The sequence below is a fragment of the Chiloscyllium plagiosum genome, chromosome 3, assembly GCF_004010195.1.
Source record: "Chiloscyllium plagiosum isolate BGI_BamShark_2017 chromosome 3, ASM401019v2, whole genome shotgun sequence".
NCBI classification, from domain to species: Eukaryota; Metazoa; Chordata; class Chondrichthyes; order Orectolobiformes; family Hemiscylliidae; genus Chiloscyllium; species Chiloscyllium plagiosum.
Window position 1 is genome coordinate 61077619 of NC_057712.1, and position 25046 is coordinate 61102664.

The window sequence follows — 25046 nt, forward strand, 5'->3', positions numbered from 1 at the left end:
TGCCGGGAGTGGAGGTTGGGTTGGTGGGGGGTGTGGACCTGACGAGGGAGTCACGGAGGGAGTGGTCTTTACGGAATGCTGATAGGGGAGAGGAGGGAAATATATCCTTGGTGGTGGGGTCCGTTTGGAGGTGGCGGAATTATAGCACAGCCTACTGGTGTTCTTGTCTATCCCATCTTGGATGATGCTGTTGCCACCTAATCTTTGGAAGTGCCAGACTGTTTCGATAGGTTGGCATTACTTTGTGATGGAAAAAAACACTTTTAGTTACTATGCCAACCTAGAAGGTAACAGATTTGAAATTAATCTCTCAAGTACTAACTGTTTTCAAGACAACTGCTTTCAAAGCATAGCAAGCTTCTATTTTGTGTGATAACAAGTATGCCAATAAGGTACTAAAACATGATCCCATGGGAAAAGTTGATCTAGGTTTTGTTAACTCATTAACTCTCCTGCTGTGTTGATTGAAGTTTGCCCTCTAACCGGATGGATCGTTTTATTGCTTTTGCACAATGTAACTTGCATCTTTTCACTGGTAAGAGATCTGTGGTACTGGGGAAAGCAAGCACTGTTTTTGGTAAGTAAAGACATAACTTTGTGCTAAGAGCAGGTATTCTGTTTGTGACTGTCAATCAGTTGCATTTTTTCGATTTCAATGAGCTGAGTTAATGCAGGCAAGGCCAGCTGCCAGGAATCATTTGACAGCTGACAGAAGATAGATTGAAAGTAATTTCCTAGATTGAGAACTGCAGGGTGCTCCATTTTTTTCGTCCAGCTGACAAAATAGTTGAATGGCTGATGGGTCAAAAAGATGTAGTATCCTTCTCTCTGCAGTTCTAAAATGAACAATTATGATACTACTTACAAGCAATAATTGTTAGAAAAGAGCTAGCTATAAGACTAAAACCTGTTAGGATAGTCAAATGGTGCAGTAAACAATGGCTCAAATTCTATTGTCAGCTTTCATTCCCCTCTTTCTGATACTGATCAGTCAAAATAATTGCCTGAGGACAGAACCTGCGCAAAAGCCCTGCTCCCTTTTTACGAAAGTAGCTGATGTATTCTGGTAAGTGACAGCAGGTAAGGGATTAGGGTGTCAGGGAGAATCAATAAAGTGGGGAGATTGAGTCAAATCAAGAAGAAAATTGCGATGGAGTCAGAGACTTGGAGAGGAGGCAAAGGGGAAGGTGGTGCTTGGATGCAAGTCAGGTAGTGAAGTTCTGTTGGGCAGTTGAGGGTCAGGTGGAGTTGGAGTGTTATGGGGAGTCAGGATTGGAGTGCGGTTAGTAGCTTCTTGGGAGTTAGATTAGGGTTTTCTGATAACATTTCCTGGATAGCCGCCCAGGTAAGTTGGAACCTGTGAAGTCTTTGACCTGACAGATTCAGAGATTGCTTTTTTGAGGATGCTGTGGTGCAGAGGAATTTTCTGTTGGAAGTTCAGATTTCCTAGCCAATTCCTGCAGAGTCATTGCATGGGATTTCTAGGGAATCCAGTGCATATCTTGTGGTATCCAGATACCAGAAGATCTCACTGATGATTTAGACATTCATCGCATTTGTAGAATGATGTTAATATCACACACACCTGGTTTTTCTATATTTTTCCTCATTGCTCTCCTGAAAACAGTTACTTTGAAAAAAAAATCATTCCAGGAGTGTGGGTATCCTAGCAATGTCAGGATTTATTTTTCATCCATCATTACTCTGTGAATGTGGTCAAGAGCTGTCACCTTGAACTGCTGGTAGTACTACTCGTAATACTCAACACAGCCACTCTGTCATCTACAAGACACAGTGAGAGGTATGATGCAATATTCTCCATTTTTCTGGATGAGTGCAGCTCCAACAACTCTCAACACCATTCCAGGACAAAGCAGATTATTTGATTCGCATCGCACCCAGCACTGGCAGAGGTTGTAGATGTGTTCTGTATGCAAGATGCTGTGCAGTAACTCTCAAAGTGTTCTTTTATAGCTGCTATTTCTATCATCTAGAAGGACTGCAGGTGCATGACAGCACCACCATCTCATCAACTTGCCTCAGAATGATCACACCACTCCTTCAGTCTTTCTGGATCAAAATTCTTGATCTCCTTCCCTAAATGTATTGGGAAAATACCTGCACCTCATGCACTGCTGCAGTTTAAGGATGTGATTAAATTACAAATTTAATTGGAGAAGAGTGATAAATTTTGGCTTTGATAGTGATATGTAGATAGTGTAAAGGAAGAAAAGAAATGTAATAGTCAAAGCATAAATTGGGATACTGAGTCACTTGTAAAATGTAAAGACTGCAGTAACATTAGTACCTCTTTGATGAGGCATTTGCATTTTAATACTTGCAACAGAATTTAATATCTGATCAAAACAAAGAATATTTACTCTTGGTGGTCCAGATCTAGGGAGTGCTGTTTAAAATTAGGGATTGCTCTTTTAGGAAAGTAATTAGAGATTTCTCTTTAGGAAAGAAATTAGAGATTTCTTTATCTCTGAACGTTGTGCAACTTTGGAATACTATCTCAGAAGGCAGTGAAAGCAGAGTCACTGAATATTTTTAAGGCAGAGGTATATAGAATCTTGTTAGGCATTGAGTCAGAAATTATACAGGGTAGATGGAATGTGAAATTTTAGATGCAAACAGATCAGTCATGGTCAAAATGAATGATGGAGCAGGCTTGAGGGACTGAATAGCTCACTGTTCCCACTTCATCTGTTTATATGTTATGGATATTTGCACTGCAATTGTTTTCATATGTATTTTCTACCTGACACAAGTCACAGCACGCTTTTTTCAAAGTTTTAATTTATATCTGCATATTCATGAGGTGAGTTCTGGATTTGTTTACCCTACCTTTCCCTTTTGAAGAAATATACCACAATTGTGCTCAAACTATTCCTTCATTGAAAGCAATCCTGAATTTGAAAACAGTGCTTCCTAGATCTGGTTTACCTTCAAAAATAAATATTCTTTTCACATGTACATTATTCAACTAGAGTTTTTCCCACCGAGCTTTGGTCCAGCTCTACTCTTACTCAATCGAAATTGACTCTTCCCTAGTTAATTATTATTCTATGGATTGTCTATTATTCCTTTCCATCATCATCCTAACTTTATAATAATTACCACTCATCTCTAAACACCCCCCCCCCCCCCCCCCGGCACTTGATCTACTGGATCCAATTCATTTCCAACAACCAGGTCCAGCAGTAAATTCTTTCATGTTGGCCTTACCACAAACTATTGTAGAAAATTCACCTAAACAAAATCTAAGAATGGTTATCTCTCTCTCTCTGTCCTTGGTGCTTGCATTATCCTAGTCCATATTCGGGTAATTGCAGTTTCCCTTACTATATTCTTTGCATTCACATACATGTAGTAACCCTGTTATAGAAAACTTTACTTTCTCCCTTACTCTAACTCCAGTAATTTACAACTTGATATTGTGCTCCAATGTTTTTTTCCTGGATCCTACACAGAGACAGAGTTTGTTTAAAGCATTCCAAAAGAACCAACAAAATGTCCTGCCAAGGAATTCCATCCCAACTTTGTTCAGGTGCAACCTGTTCAGCTCTGAATCCCCCCCTTCCTGCGTCATCTTTCCATCAACACATTCATCCTTCTTCCAGTTTTGTACTCACTAGTCTCCGGCTGTGGGTATATTTGAGAGATTGCTACTTATGAGGTTCTGTTTGCTGATCTTCTACCTATCTCCCTCAGTTCTGACTGCGGGACTACATCCCCCTTCCTATCCCATAATTAATGAAGCATCTATCATTATACTGTGTTTCATTCTTCTTCTTTCTGTCTTGTGCAAATGGTTTACAAATGGTGCCACAGGCTTGGTGCTTGCTGTACTCTGCTGAGGAACTGTAACCCTCACCAGTATCCTAAATGGAAACTAATGCTCAAGTGGGACCTCAAGAGACTCCTGTACTATCTACCTGTCCCTTTCAGACTCTGGCAGTTAGGCATTCCTCACTTGCTTGCATGCCCCTAACCTATAGTGTGACTGCCTCTCTGAATGTGGGCAGCATGGTGGCACAGAGGTTAGCACTGCTGCCTCACAGCGCCAGAGACCTGAGTTCATTTCCCGCTTCAGGCGACTGTCTGTGTGGAGTTTGTACATTCTCCCTGCGTCTGCGTGGGTTTCCTCTGGGTGCTCCGGTTTCCTCCCACAGTTCAAAAATGTGCAAGTTAGGTGAATTGGCCACGCTAAATTGCCCATAGTGTTAGGTGAAGGGGTAAATGTAGGGGAATGGGTCAGGGTGGGTTATGCTGCAGCGGATTGGTGTGGACTTGTTGGGCCGAAGGGCCTGTTTCCACACTGTAAGTAATCTAGTCTAATCTAATCTAATGCTATCCATATAACTCTCTACTTTGTAGATGAACCACAATTTATCCCTGTCATTGATCAAATTATAGAAACTGAAGCCTGAGTTTCTATAGTGATGCTACATGCACATATGTTCATTTAGATTATGTAATACATCAATGATTTCTCACATGCCACAGGATGGGAATTCCACCCAGCTAAGCTGCCCTACCATGAAGTAAGCCTTCCTTTCTACTAAAAACTACAAGCTGAAGATTAGAAAGAACAATTCTCCTGTAATGTTACTTGTGGTGCTTTTTTTTCAAACTCAGCCTTCTCATTGTAGTTTTTCAACTCTCAGTCACCTGGAGGCAGACAAAGGTAGAAAAAGAATAAAGTATCTTCCTCTGTCTCTCACTGAACTCATGTTCTCACCAAACTGAAATGATTCCACTCTTTCCCACTGCATTCTGAACACTTCACTTAAATTTTTTTTTATACTTCTGTGATTTAAATGAATCTACTATCTGGCAGTTACAGAACACTTTTTTTTTTAGATTAGATTAGATTACTTACAGTGTGGAAACAGGCCCTTCGGCCCAACAAGTCCACACCGCCCCGCCTAAGCGCAACACACCCATACCCCTAACCTAACACTACGGGCAATTTAGCATGGCCAATTCACCTGACCTGCACATCTTTGGACTGTGGGAGGAAACCAGAGCACCCGGAGGAAACCCACGCAGACACGGGGAGAATGTGCAAACTCCACACAGTCAGTCGCCTGAGGCGGGAATTGAACCCAGGTCTCTGGAGCTGTGAGGCAGCAGTGCTAACCACTGTGCCACCGTGTCGCCCCAGTTACTTGATAATCTGGTGTCACCTTCTCTCCAGCAGAGAGCCCCATTCAAGTCTGAAAGAATTGTAAAAATTCAAAATGGTATTTTAAGTAAAAAGCTAATTGCTCGCAAGCAATATTTGATTTTGAGAATAATTTTTAAACAAATACGCTCCCTTACTCACCAATGCAGTGAAACAAAATGTAAACAATACCAAACATCACTTCATTTGTAGCTGAATTTAAAGAAAGATGGAGTGTAATTACAAAGCACTGCATAAAACTGTGAGCTACCACTGAGTCCTGAAAGCAGAAATTCCTATTTCGCATAGGGTAGTCCTTTGTTACTGACACCAATAAGTCACATTTACCTTTTCCTGCAGTTCATGCAGCAAATTGAAATATTGCATTTACTGTTCTCCTGCATAGCAAGAGGTTGCATTACATATTAGAGTAGGAGAGGATTTCGCAAAATCAACCGCGACCAAATAATTTGAGGTTATTCCTTTTGCAAGCGGCTGAACTTCCTGGCAATGTGGAGCTAAAATGTTATGAAAGTAGACTGCCAGCAATTTTTTTGTGTAGGTGGGGAAACTCTTGCTCATTTAGTTAATTTTCTTCATACAGATGCTAGTAGAAGTTATAATGTTGAGTAAGACTCTAAGTGATCCGTGGGAGCGCAGATTTCTTAACCTTCATAGATCAAAGTCTTTTAACATTGCATTACTGATTCACTTAATGTTCTTTCACAATGGGTGAAATAAAATTTCTCCTATGACTCACTATGGTTTACTGAAACCCCTTGCTTCTCCTGTGTCCAGGAAGGAATGGGGGCGTGTGTTCTTTTGATCTCTTACTTTATTGAAGTAGGATCAGTTACAGGTTGGTTGTACTTGAATACAGGAAATACTTGTGTGAAGAACACTTGATACAGTTACAAAAACATTTCTAAGGACAACTGAACCATAGCTTCAGCCTTCATTTATATACAATCACATTTAATATTCCTTATTTAACATTAACCCATGCTTGAAGGTAGTTCATTCATTGCATTCCTGACATGTTTGCATGAGTGACCTATCCAGTCCTATAGAAAGAACTCATGCTCTGAAGGTAAGGAGATTCTTTAATTTGCAAATTTTGGGATCTGTTGATATTGTCTGGACTCTGATGTGACTTTTCCTGCCATTCACCACACCAGTAGTTGGTGTTGGATAATGAAAGGATTGTGATCAGAAGAAGCCAAGGAATATTTGTGTTTTTAATCTTCCTTTGAGGGCCAAAAGGAATCCGTTCTTCCCACATAGCTCTTGAAGCAGCTTCCTCTTATCCAACCTGCTCTTAGCAGATTCAGACTTAAGATATCCCTTCAGAATACATCCAGGGTTTAAAGTGGCTTGGGCATCACTGTGTCAAGCCTATCCAAGTTTCCCCACTTGCTGGCTATGATGTTGCGAGACTATCACCTCCCAGACTAACTCATTTGCATGCACAATGAACTTTCCTCCCCTTTAACTTTCATTTACAGATTGTACCTCTGCAAACTGACAGCCTTGCTAGGTCACAGGAGATTGCATGTTAGGGTCAGCGTGGGAGTTTTAAATAAGTTTAAGAAGTGCTGTGCAACATAAAGTGAATGGAAAGCAATTATTTAGATGATCTATTTACTTGTCAGTTCAATTCTGCAAAGTCAGAAACTGTCTACTTGTTTGGAAAACTGGAAGTACTGTGGACCAGAGAATGCCAGATTAGGGAACCTGTAATAACAAATTAAATTTGAGTACTTAACGAAGGTAATTGTATCTAGATGATGTGTACTTACTGCCCAGTATTAATTGATTTATGTAATACCTTTGAATTAGTTTGTTGAGTATTAAATTTAATTTAATACATGTGCACTATTTTTTATTGAACAACTACAGAATTGAAATGCAGTAGAAGAGGATACAAAACAACTTGGTTTTCAGGGGCGACCATGTATAGTTTAAGTTTTTTGATGGGCACAACTTCTGAACGAGTGCAAGTTTGTGGAAAATTTTGTGAGCATTGCCTACAGATTATTCTATTATACTAACAGTGGATAAAATTTCCTGTCATTGCATGTTTTGAGAAATTTTAGAATAAATTATTAATTTGACATCCCTCTACCTCTGGTCCTCGCACAGTGAAATCTCACTTGTTTTTAATTAAGGTCTGCATAAACAAAATGTAGGAATTCACATGAATGCATTAGTAATTTGTCTACTGATGACAACAGTCCATTCTAAGTTTAATGAACTTGAAATCAATTTTGCGATTGTAACATTATAATGGCCCTCAGCCCTTCTCATTCCAACGGAAAACCAATCATTCAAGTGTTAGTGCATTGCAGTGGGGAGCGCTAAAATACAGGGTGTGGATATATTTGTAGGTGCAGGAGAGTGCAAAGGGAGATTAGGGAGAAAATTCTATAACCTCCAAAAATATGGGGGCATACTGTGATGTGAGATTAACACATGCATGTTCTTTCTGATGCAAGCAGCAAATAAATTTCATGCTACTAGTACATGTAAGTGGTAGTAGCATTAGCCCTGCCCTAAACATAATTGTCAAACCAAAATGTGTTCTGATGAGAACAGCAGGGATTGTCCAGTGATCCAGGCAACAGAAGTATTACTGATGCAACCGAGTAGTCTGTTCCATCACTAGCATATTGCAACATGGCTGTCATTATGTGCACACTGGCTATAGATGCATGGGATGCAAGCAGACTTATGACTGAGTTGTAGCTATCCTCTGATTTCGTATGCTGACTGACTCAAAGTACCTTGGATGCTGCCTGAACTGCTGTGCTCTTCCATCACCACTAATCCTTGACTCAAAGTAAAAACAACATGACTTCTGCCAAGACACCTAACATTGATAGTGGTTGGTTACAACTGAGATGGGAGAATGCTGCCTGGACCCTGGGCTGATGGCCTTATGCTGAGAACTCTTTTCCTCCCTTCCCTTCCTATCTCTTAGAACAGTTTTTGTTTTCTTTGTTGATCCTCTCAGCATGCACCCTACCATGTTTCAGGTTGCAGATCTTGTAACTATCGCCCACCCATGATTTGTATCAAGTCATCTGAGCAGATTCTTTGTAGTGATAAAATATAAGGACCTCACCATGTGCCACACCACTTCCTATAGACTTTACCAATTGAACGGCAGTGCATTCTCCAAACACTTCTATTAACTCAGCAACTAATCTTAAAATAATTGGGAGTGGCATCTTCAAATAGCACTCTTTGGGTGGAGAGATGGGCATCCTTCTTGCTGCTGAACACGTCTTCACTAGTGTGAGATTAACAGAGTTATCTGGTGCATTGAGTCTAAAAATGGTACATGTACAGTCAAATCATTGTTATGTGCTGACTGATATCATGATTTGCCCACTCTGCAAATGTTTATTACATCGTCTCAACACCTGCCATAGCAGTCTCACTAAAATCATTTGGTGTGGCTTACATCAGTAAGTGCATATGAATCTGTGAACACCAAATTTGACACAAAACATCAAGCATAGTGCCAAAAATCTGGGAGGCACGTCTCCAAAGGTAGCTGCTAAGCCACTCAGTTCAAGGGGCATTAGGGATGAGCAATAAATGCTAGCAATGCCCACATACCATGAAAGAATAAACCATAAAAATTCTTGCGTGTCCATTTTGCTGGGTTTGCACTGATACTAATAGTGAATGAGCATTAATATTTTCTGTATCTAAATTTATTTTAAAATCGCAAGATTTGTGTGCTTTGTGCTGAGAAGTTTTACACAGGTTTATTATAACTCCCATGATTACATGCTCTTTGCTCCTTTTGATAAACCTCAGGATCCTGTATGCATAATTCCTAACTCTTTTAACTTGCTCTGTCACTTCAGTGATTTGCACACATTTATATTTCTATCCCCCTTCCAGCAACTACTCTAGAAATTTATCCTTAATTTTATATCACATTTTCTTATAGTTTCTCCCAAATATAATAACTTTACACTTTTGTTAAATTTCATGTGCCGCTTGTCTGTACTGTCCAACAGCACATTTGTAGCTTTTTGATATTAACACTCTTTCTTGTATTTCACAATGCTTCCAATTTTTGTGCCATCTGCAAATTTTGAAATTGTGTCCTATATATTAAACTGTATGTCTTTAATATTTGTCAAGAAATACCAATTTATGGGGACCCAACTATAAGTCTTAGACCTGCTAAAAAAAACTGTTCCCCATTACTCTGACTCCTGTCACTTAACAAATTTCATAAACATGGTGTCACTGTACTTTTTTCCACATTACATCCAGATTCTGGATGCGGTTCCTGACTTTTTCAATGCCAGAAAGGAGATAGCAAATCTTAAGTTTCTGGGGGGGAGGAATGATTTGCTCCTTGTGTTTATTTACCTGCTGTCTCAGTTCATGTCAATAAAGTTAATCTGAAAATGGATTCCTTCCCTTCTCAAATTCAAATATTAGAACATTTGTTATAAAAGAAGCCAATTTAACCAGGCTTGCTTGAGTTTAAAAGAGTTTACTAATTGTTAAAGATGAGAAGAATCAGCCACACAACAGCTGCACAGAAAGGTGTAATGAACAGTGCGCCCAAAGGTTTTAAAAAAAACACATCAGTTTGAATTGTTGTAGTTGAATATTGTTGTCATTGCATTGAGGCTACTGGTAGCATTGATGTTGATAGTTTAAAAAGTTGTTTTCATGAACAAAAACAGAAATTGCTAGAAGAGCTCAGCAGGTCTGGCAGCATTTGTGGAGAGAAATTAAAGTTGTTCTTATGAAATCTTTGACTTCTTTTGTTAGCCATTGTTGATTCAATTTTTGCGTTGGATATTTGTGCCTTAGAAGAATTTATATCTGTTGTAAACCATGTAAATTTTAAAAAAATACCAGTCCTTATCTTCAAATCAACTGCCCAATCTTTTAGCATATTTTCCCAATCCATCATATCCAATTTACCCATCATGCCTTCGTAGTTTCCATTATGCAGATTTAAAATGCAAATTTCAGAATGAACTATTTCATATTCATATATAACATGAAAGTCTATCATATTATGGTTGCTATTTCTTAGTACAAGGTTCTCAATCATCCCTTTTTGATTACATAAATCCAAGTAACTTGATTCCTTGTTGGTTCTTCAACATATTGCTCCAGAACTCTTTTTTAACGAATGTGAATTATCCTCTACTTCATTAGTGCTAATCTGGTTTACCCTGTCTGTGTATGTAAATTCAGATAACTCATTAATACTATATTGTTCATGTTGCTGTGGTTCTGTTCGCCGAGCTGGAAGTTTTTGTTGCAAACGTTTCGTCCCCTGTCTAGGTGACATCCTCAGTGCTTGGGAGCCTCCTGTGAAGCGCTTCTGTGATGTTTCCTCCGGCATTTATAGTGGCCTGTCCCTGCCACTTCCGGTTGTCAGTTTCAGATCGTTAGCTGTCTTCCTGTTTGTCCTATATAATGTTTTGTGCAGTCCTTGCATGGGATTTTGTACACTACATTAGTTTTGCTCATACTGTGTATTGTGTCCTTCGTTCTGGTGAGTTGTTGTCTGAGTGTGGCTGTTGGTTTGTGTGCTGTTATAAGTCCTAGTGGTCGCAGTAGTCTGGCTGTCAGTTCAGAGGTGTTCTTGAAGTATGGTAGTGTGGCTAGTCCTTTGGGTTGGGGACGAAACGTTTGCAACAAAAACTTCCAGCTCGGCGAACAGAACCACAGCAACGAGCACCCGAGCTACAAATCTTCTCACAAACTTTGAATATTGTTCATGTGACATGCATCTTTAATTTGCTGGTATGAGCCATGGTTCATAACATTGTCAGACTTGAAAGGATGAATGGAATGTGGAGTGGTACAGACCTGGTTCAATTAAGATTCTATAGCATCAAAGTAACGTTTATTTGCCATAAATTTATAAGTAAACAAAACTGCCCTGACATAAATAATGAATGTATCATCACTTAAAGAAGTTTAAGTTAGAAGTGGATTTTTGATGGACCAAGATCAGCTAATGTTCCCATTCTTGTTTATCATCTCATGACTTTTATATGTAGCTGAGGATAATCTTGACTTGCTGTTCTGTTTTCTCTGCTAGCTGAAATTGCCTGCTGATCCTTTGGAACTTTATCCAAACATGAGTCAGCAGCTTTAAGATAGAAGGTAAAAAAATCAATAGTGAAGTCCAATCTGAATATTACCTGTGTTTGATGTGTTACGTCAGGTCCTTGTGAAATGGATTGCTCAATCAAACTTGCTCCACAGAAGAGTTATAGTTATTGTTTGAGACCTGATAAGATACACTATCACAAGTCACATTTTCAGTCTCTTTTACGGTGTTCGGAGTGCAATAGCTGCAGATATATACTTTTTCTAGTTTTGACTGTTCTCTCAAATCAGCCAACTGACAGTAAATCAATGATCTATACACTCACAAAAATGTGGTCTGGGAACATATTGATGATTTATAACTACTGGATTACTTAAAATATGTGGAGAGAACTGAGGCTGGCTCTCCATGGCAAGTTGGAGAGGCAGGCCCAGAATTTCCCACTACTGCCATGGCATAGATGGCCTAGCATAATGGGCACATGTAGCAGTGCAATTTAATGCAGAGAAGTATCAATTGACGTACTTTGGAAGAAGGCGTAAGAAGAGGCAAAAGAGACTTAATAGCCTCGTTCAAAAGCAGTGACAGGGATCATGGTGTTCATGTACATAGATTTTTGAAGGGAGGTAAACATATTGAGAGTGTGGTCCATAAAATATATGGAATATTGGCCTTCATAAATGGTGGCTTTGAGCACAAAAACAGGGATGTTAAGCTGAAATTTTGTAAAACTCTAGGCTACAACTGGATCATTGTGTCCAGTTCTGGTCATCAAATCTATGAAAGGAGTGAAGGTATTTTAGAGGGTGCTGGTTGTAGATGTGTGACAATTTTCCAGGAGGTCAGGATAGTTCCACAGTGCTTCATGGCTGCAGGCAGTTGGTGGGTGCTTGAGTGCATTAATTTAGAGGCAAGGGTCCTCTCCTCCAGGCTAACTAGAAACTTGCAATCGTTAGGCAGGTTCTCACTCTGCCTGAAACATGGTCAGAGAAAGACTATGTACACAGGTCAGATGGGAAGTGTTCTAGATTGCTTCTAACATCTTCTCACACCCCTAACCCTATCCATGCTGCTGACAATGTACTATGGACAAACAGTAGCTGCAGCTCATCATTTTAAAATCTGGCAGATATGAATATTTTTGCATTTATAAACTTTAGAAGTGTTGAAAGTGTGCCTCAAGGTTTGAACTTGCCTGCACCAGAAAGTTGTAGCTCTTTGACTGCTGGAAGGCATTCTACTCTCTCTCCACTGGTATGCATCTACCAAACTTAAATTAAAAGTGGCTGCTTCTTTTACATTTAGTTAATTTGAATAAGATCAATTGAAAAAGAGGGTACATGAGAGTGGATTACCACTTAACTACTTGATGTGGATGGCTTGCTTGCTAGGTGGGTAAACAAAATGGGATAGGTGAGAGGCTTGCCGTAATCGTCCAATCTTCCCAAGGTATGGGGAATATGCCAGAGAATTGGATCTATGAAAGGAGTGAAGGTATTTGAGAGGGTGCATTCAGGAGTTACAGAATTGACCAAGAGGGGGTCGTATTTAGCTCCAAATTTAAGTTGGTGAAGTTGGAATTCTCCTCTTGGGAGTAAAAGAGATTTGATTGTGGTGTACAAGATTATGATAGCTTTGGAAATGGCAGCTGCTACAAGGATAGATACACAGATGTTTTATGGAAGCAATCCAGGGATATGAAAGGAAGAATTTTTAACACTGCATATAATAATAATGAGCTGGAAATTGTTGCTTGCATATTTGGTGGAAGGGGCAACAATGAATGATTTCAAAAGGAAATCGAATGTATACTTGAAGGAAATAAACCTACAAACTGCAGGAGTAGCAGGGGAAAGGGACTGCATGGAATTTTCTGTGGACAGTCAGCAGTCTTTGATGACTCTAGTTGGTCAGTTGATCAAGGATTGAGACCTGCATTTGATCCTGATGTTAGGATTCCCACTCCACCTTTCCATCATGTGATCAGAACTGGGAATGTTCACTGATGACTGCACAGTGTTTGGCATCATTCGTGACTCCTCAGATATTGAAGCAGTTCAAGTCCAAATGCATCCACATTATGAAGTAACATTCACACCACACAAGTGCAGGCAATTACCATCTCTAACAAAATAGAAGCTGAACCATCGCCCCTTGACATCCAATGGCACAATCATCACAAAATCCTTCACTAACTACATCTTTAGGTTTTCCATTGATCAGAAATTGAACTGGGCTAGATGTATAAATACTGTGGTTACAAGAGCAGGTCAGATGCTGGGAATCTTGCAGTGAATGACTCGCCACCGAGTTCCCCAAAGCCTGTCCACCATCTACAAGACACAAGTCAGAAATGTGATGGAGTGCACCCCACTTCCCTGTAGGAGAGCAACTCTAACAACACTGAAGAAGCTTGACTCCTTTCAGAATGAAATAACCTGCTTGATTGGTACCACATCTAACGTTCACTTTAACTAACACCAATGCACTGTACCAGCAATGTGCATCATTTATAAGATGCACTGCAGACATTCACCAAGGACATCACCTTCCAAACCCACAACTGCTACTGTTTGGAAGAATAAGGGCAGTAAATATGAGAACACCATCTTGGGTAAGCTACACTCCAAGCTACTCAACATCCTGACTGGGAAATATATCACTGTTCCTTCAGTGTTGCTGGGTCAAAATCCTGGAACTCACTTTCTAATAGTATTGTACTGTACCTACAGCAAATAAATTGTAAAAGTTCAAGAAGGCAACTCACCACCACTTTCTCAAAGGCATGTATGGATGAGTAATAAATGCTGGTCTTGCCAGCGATGCCCACATTCCATGAGTCAGTACAAAACAAAACTGTGATACAGGTCTTGTTTTTCAAAGTGAAATCTAAAAGTGTCATTTGACAGTTTGTTTGCCTCATTTAATGAACTAGGCAGACTGATAGTATTCAGCCAGATCTCTCAGAAGTCAGAGATTTAAAAGAAAAACTCACTTTGTCTAGTCCCCATGTCTCCTGCTTTAATTAGTTTATTTAGAGCAATTTTTCAATACATCCATAACCTAGCTTAAATTTTGGCTCTTTCACTGCAATCTTGCCCAACTTATAACATTTGTTGCATGGACTTCAAAACTGGGAGAGCAAGGCTTTGCTGAAACAAAAGCAAAAACACTCACACAGTCTAAAAGTGACGGACAATGTGAAAATCAAAGAGAAAAGACAGCTGAGAATACAAGATTAAAGGACATAAAACAAACTTCTGGAATTTTATGAAAGGTTTGTTGCATATGGTCTTTGATGAAAGCTGATTCTTTGGGGGTTACACATTAAATCTCTATGATTTTGTTGCCGTTGTCGGGGGGAGGGGGTATAGGAGGAGGAAAGTGTGGTGTGGATTGGGCACCTGTGTTGCTCTGTGCAGACTGTGGGTGGCTGTAGACCACTGAATGCCGAGCTGATAAGGCCTTCTTTAGAAATTGTCCCAGTTGTATTTCTCTATGTGAGGCCTTCAAATCCTCATAGCTCCTCCGTATCCCCATCCATTCCTCATGCCCATACTTCCAACTGTCTTCCCCCGTCCAACTCAATGTCCCTCATACTCTTAATGTTAATCCACTCCCAGTAGCTCCTGTACTCTTTGTGCCAAGCCATAACTCCCATCAATCACAGCCCTACCTCAACAGTGCCAACATGTGATCCCATACCTCCATGATCACTTTTTGCTCTCAAACCCTATGTGCCAACGCATCTAATATCCACTATCAGATATCAGAAACCATCAGATCAAATAAAGCTCGAAATATCAATTTGCATTGTTCACTCTATTAAAAAAAAGGATCCCATTCATGAAAGTGCATCCAACACATTTTAATCCACTCAAGTATTTATTGCCTCAAAAACATTTTAATTCATAACCCCACCTCAAATACTGCTACTCCTTTATTAACCTACTTGAACTGTCGATCAAACTATGAACTTACAACTTATTTTCTCCCATTCCACCCCCTCCCCTCACAAACAGTGATAATAGGTTGTGGAAAGCAGCGGGCTGTAAGGATAACACTTGGAGTTATGTCAAGAAAGAGCAAATTTTTTTTGACTCTCAGACTCTGGCAAATGCTTTTATTTCAAAGTTTAAAAGCTTAACAGTTTGGCATATATTATCCACCAATCAAGAGCATTTATGATCTTTCTAAAGGTTCAGAATATCATTTAAGTTGAGGCTGTTGCTGCAGTGAAAATTGGCAGTTTAAACTCAATACAGAGTTGATATGGCTCTGTTGAGTTTTGTTTTCCCTTGTGTAATTATCACAATGTCACCTACTGGTGAAAATAGGATATTTCAGAAATGGGGGGGGGGGGCGCGCGAGGACATCATTCCACTTCATAAACTTCTTTTCACCCTTTCCTGTTTCAATACCAGTACCCATGATGTATGAATGGCAAAATTAAAAGATTTAACTCTATAATAGTTATGAATGACAATGGCTGAGGCTTTCCATGTTTCAAGCTAAATCTTGAGTTGGGTGCTTTACTGGCTTGCTGTTCCCACTACTAAGAAAACTTTGCTGTTTTGTGCACTGATCATCTTAAGACTTGATCAGTGAGTTTCTTGGTCTATTGTTGGCCTCAACAGTGACTTGACAGAAGCTGATGATCAATGAAAATCATCTGGACCTTTCAGACTGTCAGTTAAAGCAGAGGATACAATGATATGGTATTTTTCCTTTGCTCGCCAGAGGGTGGGATCATACAGAGAAGGGAGCTCAGTGGGGTTGAAGGCAACAGCAAGAGTTGGCTATCAATGGCCAAAATCCACCCACTCTGCTTCATCTGTGTCTCTGCCTGCAGACTGAGGCAAATATAGGTCCCCGTTGCCCCCCCTCCCCACAGCCCAATATGCAGGTTGCCCTACTTAACTAGTTTGGAGACCAGTTACTTTTCTTGTCTGCTGGGAAGGCAAGTAATTGGGATGGCAGTGAGTTGAAGCACTGAAATGGCTGTTCACCACTTTGGCATTTTAAATTACTGGCAAATTAAGGAAGTACCTAATGGATCTTTTCAGCCAGCAGTTAGCTGTTGAGGTGATGAGTAAAATGTGAGTATGTCTCTGGGTCCAAATTGTCCATTTATTTTGCTTTTTCACCACTTGTCTTGCCACCTGAATGAAGAACTGAACTCATAAGAATTTATTCCTTTCAATATGGACACTCTCAATGTTCTGCTATTGGAAAATGAATGCATTCCTTTCTTAACTCATGTAAAACATGCAATATATTCATACACTATTATCATTGAAGATAAGATGTTACACAAATTTTCAAGCACATTCAGCAATTGTTAAGAGTGACATTAAAAATAGACATATAGTCACAATTTAAAAGAAATCTGTTTCCCATCGCTAGCTGTAATCACTGAAAGCTATTTTGGGACAGCGTTTTAATTAATTCAGAGTGTAGGAGAACAGTTCAGAATTTGACACATGCTGTTTCTTGATATTCTTTGATACATGAGGATCAGCAGAATCTGCTTTTAAGTGTTTCTTTTTGTTGTGTTTTGAGAATTTTCTAGTTAATGTGAAGGTTCAAATAATTACATGAGTGATTAAAAATGTTACAATCTTTCGTTTTGAAGTGCCAGCATTACAAAGCCAATACCTAGCTGACATGTCAACTTTATGTTTGGTACTGTTTCCAGAAAACAACAGTGAAATCTCAAGCTGGTGGAGAGCATAGTTTGTTCTGCTGCATGAAAGTTTGCCCAAATTTGCTGTCCGTTTTAGTTTGATGTATTTCAGCAAGACCTATCTGATTGTCAGAATGTAAGTGCAATTTCATCAATCCAGTTCTCCTAGAACATTGGGCAATGTGATTAAGCTATGTCATAAATTTTTAATAACTTTTAACAATTGCAAAAGGCACTTTACGTCCCCCAAGTGAGTCCCTGACGATATCTGAAAGGGTACCGTCCTGCTTCAGAAAGACAAATTTGCTGTCCGTTTTAGTTTGATGTATTTCAGCAAGACCTATCTGATTGTCAGAATGTAAGTGCAATTTCATCAATCCAGTTCTCCTAGAACATTGGGCAATGCGATTAAGCTATGTCATAAATTTTTGATAACTTTTAACAATTGCAAAAGGCACTTTACGTCCCCCAAGTGAGTCCCTGACGATATCTGAAAAGGTACCGTCCTGCTTCAGAAAGATATTCTGCCTATTCAAATTAATGCTGAAAGTCCAGGCCCAACCTATCAGGTTAAATTTGCATATTTTGGATTTCCTACTCCAAGGTTACCAAAATCCCACCTCAGTGCAAGCTTGTGATGTTTTAAATGGCCAAATACAAGTCCAAGTGCAGCAAGACATGGAATATATCCAGGCTTGGGCTGATAAGTGGCAAGTAACATACACACCACACAAATGCCAGGCAATGACCATCTTCAATAAGGGATAATCTAGCAAGCACCACTTGACATTCAATGATGTTACCTTCCCTGAATCCCCCACTGTCAATATCCTGGAGGTTACCATTGACCAGAAACACTGTATAAGTACAGTGGCTACAAGAGCAGGTCAGAGGCCAGGAATACAGTAATTCAACACCTGAGTCTCTAAAGCCTTCTACAAAGCTCCAGTTAGGAGTATGATGAAATGTTCCCCGCTAACTTTCATTCAGGATAAAGCAGCCTGCTTGATTGGCACCACATCCACCAAAATTCAGTCTCTCCATTGACCCCAAGTCGCAGCATCTGTACTATTTACAAGATGCAGTACAGAAATTCACCCAAGATCCTGAGACAACACTTCCAAATCCACAATCCCTACCATCTAGAAAGACAAGAATAGCAGATATGGGGTAACAACACTGTCTGCATTTCCCTTTCAGGCCATTGACTTGAAAAAATATCCTTCTAGTTCCTTCAGTGTCATTGTGTTAAAATCCTGAAATGCCCTCCCTAAGGGTATTGTCGGTCCACCTATACGTGGACTGCAGTGATTCAAGAAGGCAGCTCACCTTCTCAAGGGCAACTAGGAATGGGTAATAAATGCTGACCAGCCAGTAACAACTTTGTCCCATGAGTGAATCGTAAAAGAAAATCATGATTCATTTTAGTGTATCTCTGCATGGTAATGTATGATCATGGATATTCCCTATTAAGTTATTGCAATGCACTAACATCAAGAAAATAAGAAACAAAAACAGCTAATGAACAATGAAAGCTAATTCCTTCACATTTGAGAAACTGATGTACTTCCAGAAGAAAAGGTCTATAATCCTGGTCTTTAAAACAGTTATGCTTTTTTGTAGACAGCTCCCAAAGCCTACAGAAGATGTTCAAGATGTTGGCAGAGTAGCAGAGCTGAACCCAGGGCTCGTCTGCTTTCTTTGGTTTTTTTTTCTTGTCTTCTCTTTGCTTTTTCTCTTTTTCTTTTCTTTAAAGCCTGGAGAGTGGCAGGTGAAGGAGGAGGCCTCCGGTAGCAGCAGCACCACCAATGCTAGAATGAGCAGGACACGCCTCCACCCAAGCCAGGGGTGACTGAAAGGAGATCCCCAGCTGATTTCCTCCAGCCTGGACTCACAGGCTGAGACAAGGCTCAGGTCTGTGGCTAGGCCTGGGCACCTGAAAGAGCATGAGTATTGATGAAGGGGACAGCTGAGAACCCTGATGATCAGCAGCAGTCTCTGGAGGAGCATCGAATAGGGGACAAGAGGTACGACACCACACACCCTAAGCCCATGGCTCCAGCTCGGACTTGGCAGTCATGATTGTAGCAGCAACAGAGGCCCCTAACAAAGACCCCAGAACCTGTTACAGAGAGACTCCAGCCAGTATTGAGCAGCAACTAGAGGAGCAGCAAAGGAGGGACAAGAAGAGTGAAAGATGAACTCTATTGAAGTAAAATCTTGCATTAAATTCAGTGTTTCAAAGTAGCGCTGGAACATAGTGACACTTTGAGTATTACACACAAGAAAACATTTTTCATTGTTTTTTATGTACATGTGACAATAAATCTAAATCCATTCCATTGAATTCAGACTTTTTTTTCAGTCACATCATGCATTTAACAAAAGTTTACAAAGTCTTCAATGGAGTGCATTTTTCCATGTTATGGGGAAAGAGATGGGTCGTAGAGCTAGCTGATTGCTGTTGTAGAGAAGCAGCATGTATATGTTAAGTGGCCTCCTTCTGAGATACAATCATTCTATGTTTTTTTTCTATTTTAACAGTTTGTTATATTGTGGATATGTTTTACATTTTCACCATACAATTTAATACTATTCATTATCTTGTGGTTATGTGAAAGTTATTAGTTACCACATAGTTACTTTATTTTTCATACTTTTTCTTTGCAAAATGAATGGTGTTTGCCTTTCTAAGCAAGCTGGATTACGTCTGTTTTGTGTGCATTTAATTGTTAGAATGCCAAACCACTTCAGTACACATTGGAAATCATCCACATCTGAATGTTTAATGATGTTTTATGGCTTAAATGTGCAATTAATCAGATGAAAACAACACACACTAAAATTCAGGACTTGGCCACCCAGAAAGTACTTTGTTCAACTTATTCTCAGTTACAAATCCAGAGGAAATGTTGAAATTAAGTATTGTTTTAACTCAATAAATTACATTAGTTTATCAAATTAATTTACAACCTTAGTTTAATTCTTTTCAAACTAAATTGAAATTTTTGAACAACATAATTGAAAGTGTTTAGTATTTGTAAATAGACATTATGAAATATTTCAGTTTTGGGGGATCAAAAGGATTTTCTGAGTCTAAAATAATGGCATAAAAATACAGCCAAAAGAAAACTAGATAAATACGATGATCCTTCACATGAATTTTGAGTTTTATAGGATGCTTCTGTATCATATATTAATGTCCTGTATGTTAACTACACTGGCTCAATGGAATGTAGAAACCTTCACCTGGGAGGGAGCTGTGCTATTGGGTTTATACAATAGTAATTGGATGGAAAATTCAAACGTATTTTACAAAGGTAGACATAGCGTTGGTATAATGATTAAGATGAAAGCATGACAGAAATTGATGGGTTTCTATGTTGAGAAATGTAAGCTGGAAATCTCATTGAGGTGGAAGCTTTTGAGTTCATCAAACGCTGACTGCTGCAATGCCTTTCAGCTCTCACTTAACCCTCATTCATGCCTCAGAGCTTATATTTACCTTCTTTCTAGGCCTGAGATTCTCTTTTCCTGTATCTAAAATTTTTGGTTCTCCTGATTGCACACAAATCCATTGAACAAAATTATTATTCCATGGCTAAACAATTTGAAAAGTGGGTTTGTGTCTGATATATGAATGTTAAATCAAACCCCAGAATGATGGAATGAAATTCTCAGCAGCTCAAGTAGCATCTGTGGAGAGAAACAGTTAATGTTTTAGATTGGTCTGATGAAACTTTACAGTATTTGTGTAAAAACACTCAGTTTCAGTGAAATGAATCTAATCAGGTCAAAATCCTCTCCCTTTCGTCATTCACAATAATCTGTGAAACCATTGTACTCCATGAAGTCATGGTCTAGCGTAGGTTCTTTCAGAGTGTGTAATCAGTGCAGAGAGAATGGGAGCAAGAGAAAATCCTCCTGCATGGAAGCAGAAGATTCAAAGTGTCATTATGGGAGTAGATGAAAGGCATGATTTATTGCTACATAAACAAATTGGTGGACGGTTCACCTATTATAGCAGTAGATCTCAAAAGTATTTTGTGGAAGTTGACCAAAAGAATTATTTTAAAGGTAAATTATATTATTGTCCAGTGGCAAGATTTTATCAGTGTTTTCATTGCAGTTTAGGTACGGAATTACACTTTATATTTACAGAGATTGAATAATAGAATAACTCAGTGTCCATATTCCTTGTTTAAAAGCATTCCTTGGTCTTGAGAATTTGGATTCATGTCAGGCAATAACATTTTGAAGGTATTATATCTGAATTTAAAATACAGTTTATGGGTTTCATTCTGATTTTACTGTATTTTGCCTTTTCTCAGGATTTGTAACAACATTTCTTTGACTGACCTGCATAAAGCTTCAATGAAATCTTCAATTGAATAAACACTGGCATTTAATAGTGCTCAGTTAACAACCTGAATAACACATGGCAGCCCACATTTAGAGATCATTTTGGTGTGGTTACACAGAGGAGAGATGTAAACAATTTTTCAGGCAAACCTACGTTTCTGTGGGTTTCAGGAAAAAAAGGCAGAAATGGTTCTGCAGTGGAAGTGATCAATGTGTTGGGGGAACCTTGAAATTCTACTTTATTTTTTTACTCCTGTTCCAGAGACTCATTAATGTGGGGTTGAAATTTAGTTGTTTTGTAGCCCATGTTGGAAACAGGAGTGGAAATGGGAGCATCAATGCAGTACATGCAGTTTGCTGGAGGGCAGCAGGTAACCAATCCAGCTTGTTAGCAGGATACTTAGGTACAGTAAAGGATGTTGGCTTGGATTTTCCAATTGACTTTCAACTGTCTGGAGACAGTTCTCAATACTTGATGTAATCTTATCAGAACTCCAAGGCTTTTTCCAAGCATTAGCAAAGCCTATCTATGTCACTGCATCTTTTATGCATCTGCCAAGCAGTGAGACAAGTGTTTTTGCTAGACAGAAATAAATCATCAATTAAGGGAGATTAGTTCTAGGTAGTCTATTTAGGAATGGCACAGCTTGCCTCATTAATATTTAGCATATCATACCGAAGAGCAAACAAGCTACACATTGAGAATTCTTGACATTGAAAACCGAGCAGGTACATAGAATCTTCAGGACATACTTCATCAAATAAGTGGACCTGCACAACACAAATCTTAAAATTCAGTCCAATATTCATGAACAAAATGATAATTTTAAAAAAAAAAGTTAGTTTTCTAAAGCGATCTGCAGTAGCCATCCAACTGGGAAGTTAAATCATTCAATCGAGTGAAACATGACTGGTGAGAATGAACAGTTGTCATCAAATTTAATGTTGTTTTCAAATTTTGCATAGGATTGAACTTTAAGATCTGATAGCACTCCACATCTACGGACTTTGGAATCTGATATGTGGTCACCTCTCAGAACCCTCATGGCACATCTCTGATCCACTTACAGTATGCTTCTGCATTTTAGTGCTGCATTGGTAACTATTATTGTAATGCTGTTTTAAGGAGATTGTGTACTCCAACACTAATCTGCATGCCCCCACACTGACTTATTGTGCTGACTCCCCCTGACTGAAGGCTTACCTCCCTTAATGTTGACTGAGGCCCTCTAACATACAGTCAAGCTTCCTAGATTTTGCTGTTTACCTCCTTCTTAAATTTATTTAATGTCCCAACATTCATGACCCTTTGAAAGAAGTAATTTCTCCTCTCTGAAGACAGACAACGCCGAAGTCCTGTAGGGTTAGTGTCTCTTAGCCCTCTGTGTACTTGCAGCAAATTAATGTTATTGCGTTACACATTGCATTTTGCTGCATCTCTACCTAGATAAATAAATAAATCACCCAGTTAATTATGAAAAAGTAACTTTTCGTTCTGATACTTCTGTTACTTTTCAATAAATGGCATTAGGAGGACATTTTCAATAACAAAAAAATTGAGATCAATTTTTGATATTGTTTTTGTTGAATCTATTCATGTGGTTTAGTTTGCTGTAGTTGTTTCCATATTTCCTCATTGTACAAAAGTTATCAACACAATACAGTAATGCAATATAATTCTGATAATTCAATTTCTCTTTCATTCTATAAATCTGTTTATTTGTAACATAAGCAATAAACTTAACTTTCCTTTGTTCAGTATCTTTATCTAAACCAATAATTTATATCATCAGTCCGTGGGTGATCAATGGAATGGTGCAATATCTTAGCTGATGGAATAATATTTTTATTCTGCAACTTTGGCCAAACAGCCTCCATCCTATCAAAAAGGCGGCACAGTGGTTAACACTTAAGTCTCACAGCACAAGGACCTAGGTTCAATTCTACCGTTGGGTGACTGTCTGTGTGTAGTTTACACGTTCTCCTTGTGTCTGCGTGGGTTTTCTCTAGGTGCTCTGGTTTTCTGCCACAGCCCGAAGATGTGCAGGTTAGTTGGATTGGCCATGTTAAATTGCCCATAGTGTGCAGGTTAGCTGGATTAGCCATGGGAAATGCAGGGTTACAGGGATAGGGTGGGGTGTGAGTCTGGGTGGGATGCTCCTCAGAGAGTCAGTTTGGATGTGTGGCCAAATGGCCAGGGATTTGATTCTATGATTCAATGATACAAGAATAATGGCAGGTCAAAGAATACCATCTTAGTCCTGAAAAAACTCTCAAAAAGGATTAGAATGCCAAATGAATGTTGATATTGTTGAAATGATACTTTGCAATTAAAATTAATGCTAATATGTAGCAGAAGGTCTGGATATCGAGACTCAAATTCTCTTATTGCAATCCCTAATCTCGGCTATCTCATTGGCCAATACGCCACAACAAATTAAGGGAAATATCAAAGGGAGAGTTCCTGTGGATATTTCAGTAGCTTTTCTCAAAATTAGTTGTGTACCATGATTGTTAGAACCCTGGCAATAGTTTGCCTATTTTGGATGATAGTTTGGGGATGTCAGGCTAGCGTTTGGAGGGGAGCAGGATCAATGGAGATGGGGCAGAGTAGAAATAATAATGGTGTAAAAGTAGAAATTATGTTGTTTATGATTTTGCAATACTTCAGAATAAAATTTTCTTTGTATTTAACTGACTGGTGATTTATTTAATGTATGTTGTGCGAACCATATGTCTCACAATCCTATAATAAGGTTAGCAACGTTTTGTGTTCAGAATTAAAAGGAGTCTCAATAGTCTGGATTCACTCTATAACATGACTATTATAATTATCTAATCATCTTGTCATCTCTGAATAATATTTATTAGCTTAACTGCAGCTATTTTCAGCTGAATGTGAACCATCTGGTTTTGCTGTTCCTGCTCTAACAGAGCTGAGAAACAGGAGTTCATTAAGCTGAATCCTTTACTTGTAAAACTAGAAGATATTTACATGGAAACATTCAAGGTCAGCCATATCTAAGTCTTTATTTTCCTCCCTAGCTACCATTTTTCTTCGAGAGGAAAGCATTTGTCATGTTATAATGTCATTGATGTCATTTATTTGTGGTGAATTGGGAAGACTGAAATGCAGCCATTGTTTGCTAGGTATGTTACTGGTACAGCTATGCAAACATATGGGATGTGTTTTTATTTGTTAACAGGTATGTAATTATAAATTAGTTTAACTCTAAGAAGCTTACATAGTTAAGCAAAATTACAATTATGGAATTGTTGTTAAATTTATGGGACTAAATGGTGAAAAATTAATGTTTCTTTATCCTAATCATAGAGTCATAGAGATGTACAGCATGGAAACAGACCGTTCGGTCCAACCCGTCCATGCCGACCAGATATCCCAACCCAATCTAGTCCCACCTGCCAGTACCCGGCCCATATCCCTCCAAACCCATCCTATTCATATACCCATCCAAATGCCTCTTAAAAGTTGCAATTGTACCAGCCTCCACCACATCCTCTGGCAGCTCATTCCATACATGTACCACCCTCTGTGTGAAAAGGTTGCCCCCTTAGGTCTCTCTTATATCTTTCCCCTCTCACACTAAACCTATGCCCTCTAGTTCTGGACTCCCCGACCCCAGGAAAGAGACTTTGCCTATTTACCCTATCCACACCCCTCAGCCTCCGACGCTCCAGGGAAAACAGCCCCAGCC

The 25046-nt window shown here is 39.1% G+C and overlaps 1 protein-coding gene across 6 annotated transcripts in view; it reads left to right on the forward strand.

The window, feature by feature from the left end:
* Positions 1-25046, forward strand: part of LOC122544059 (protein eva-1 homolog A-like) — a 369991-nt gene that overhangs the window by 278865 nt on the left and 66080 nt on the right. The window contains exon 1 of one of the 6 annotated variants that reach the window (XM_043683085.1): positions 521-577. The exons of 4 other annotated variants lie outside the window; for them this stretch is intronic. Coding sequence is in view for 1 of the 2 variants with exons in the window: in XM_043683079.1 (XP_043539014.1) it covers positions 7126-7189 (64 nt within the window). In the remaining variant the exon portion in view is untranslated. Of the gene's footprint in view, positions 1-520; positions 578-7110; positions 7190-25046 lie in introns of those variants that run through there. One more of the 6 variants, XM_043683079.1, reaches the window with a different exon arrangement.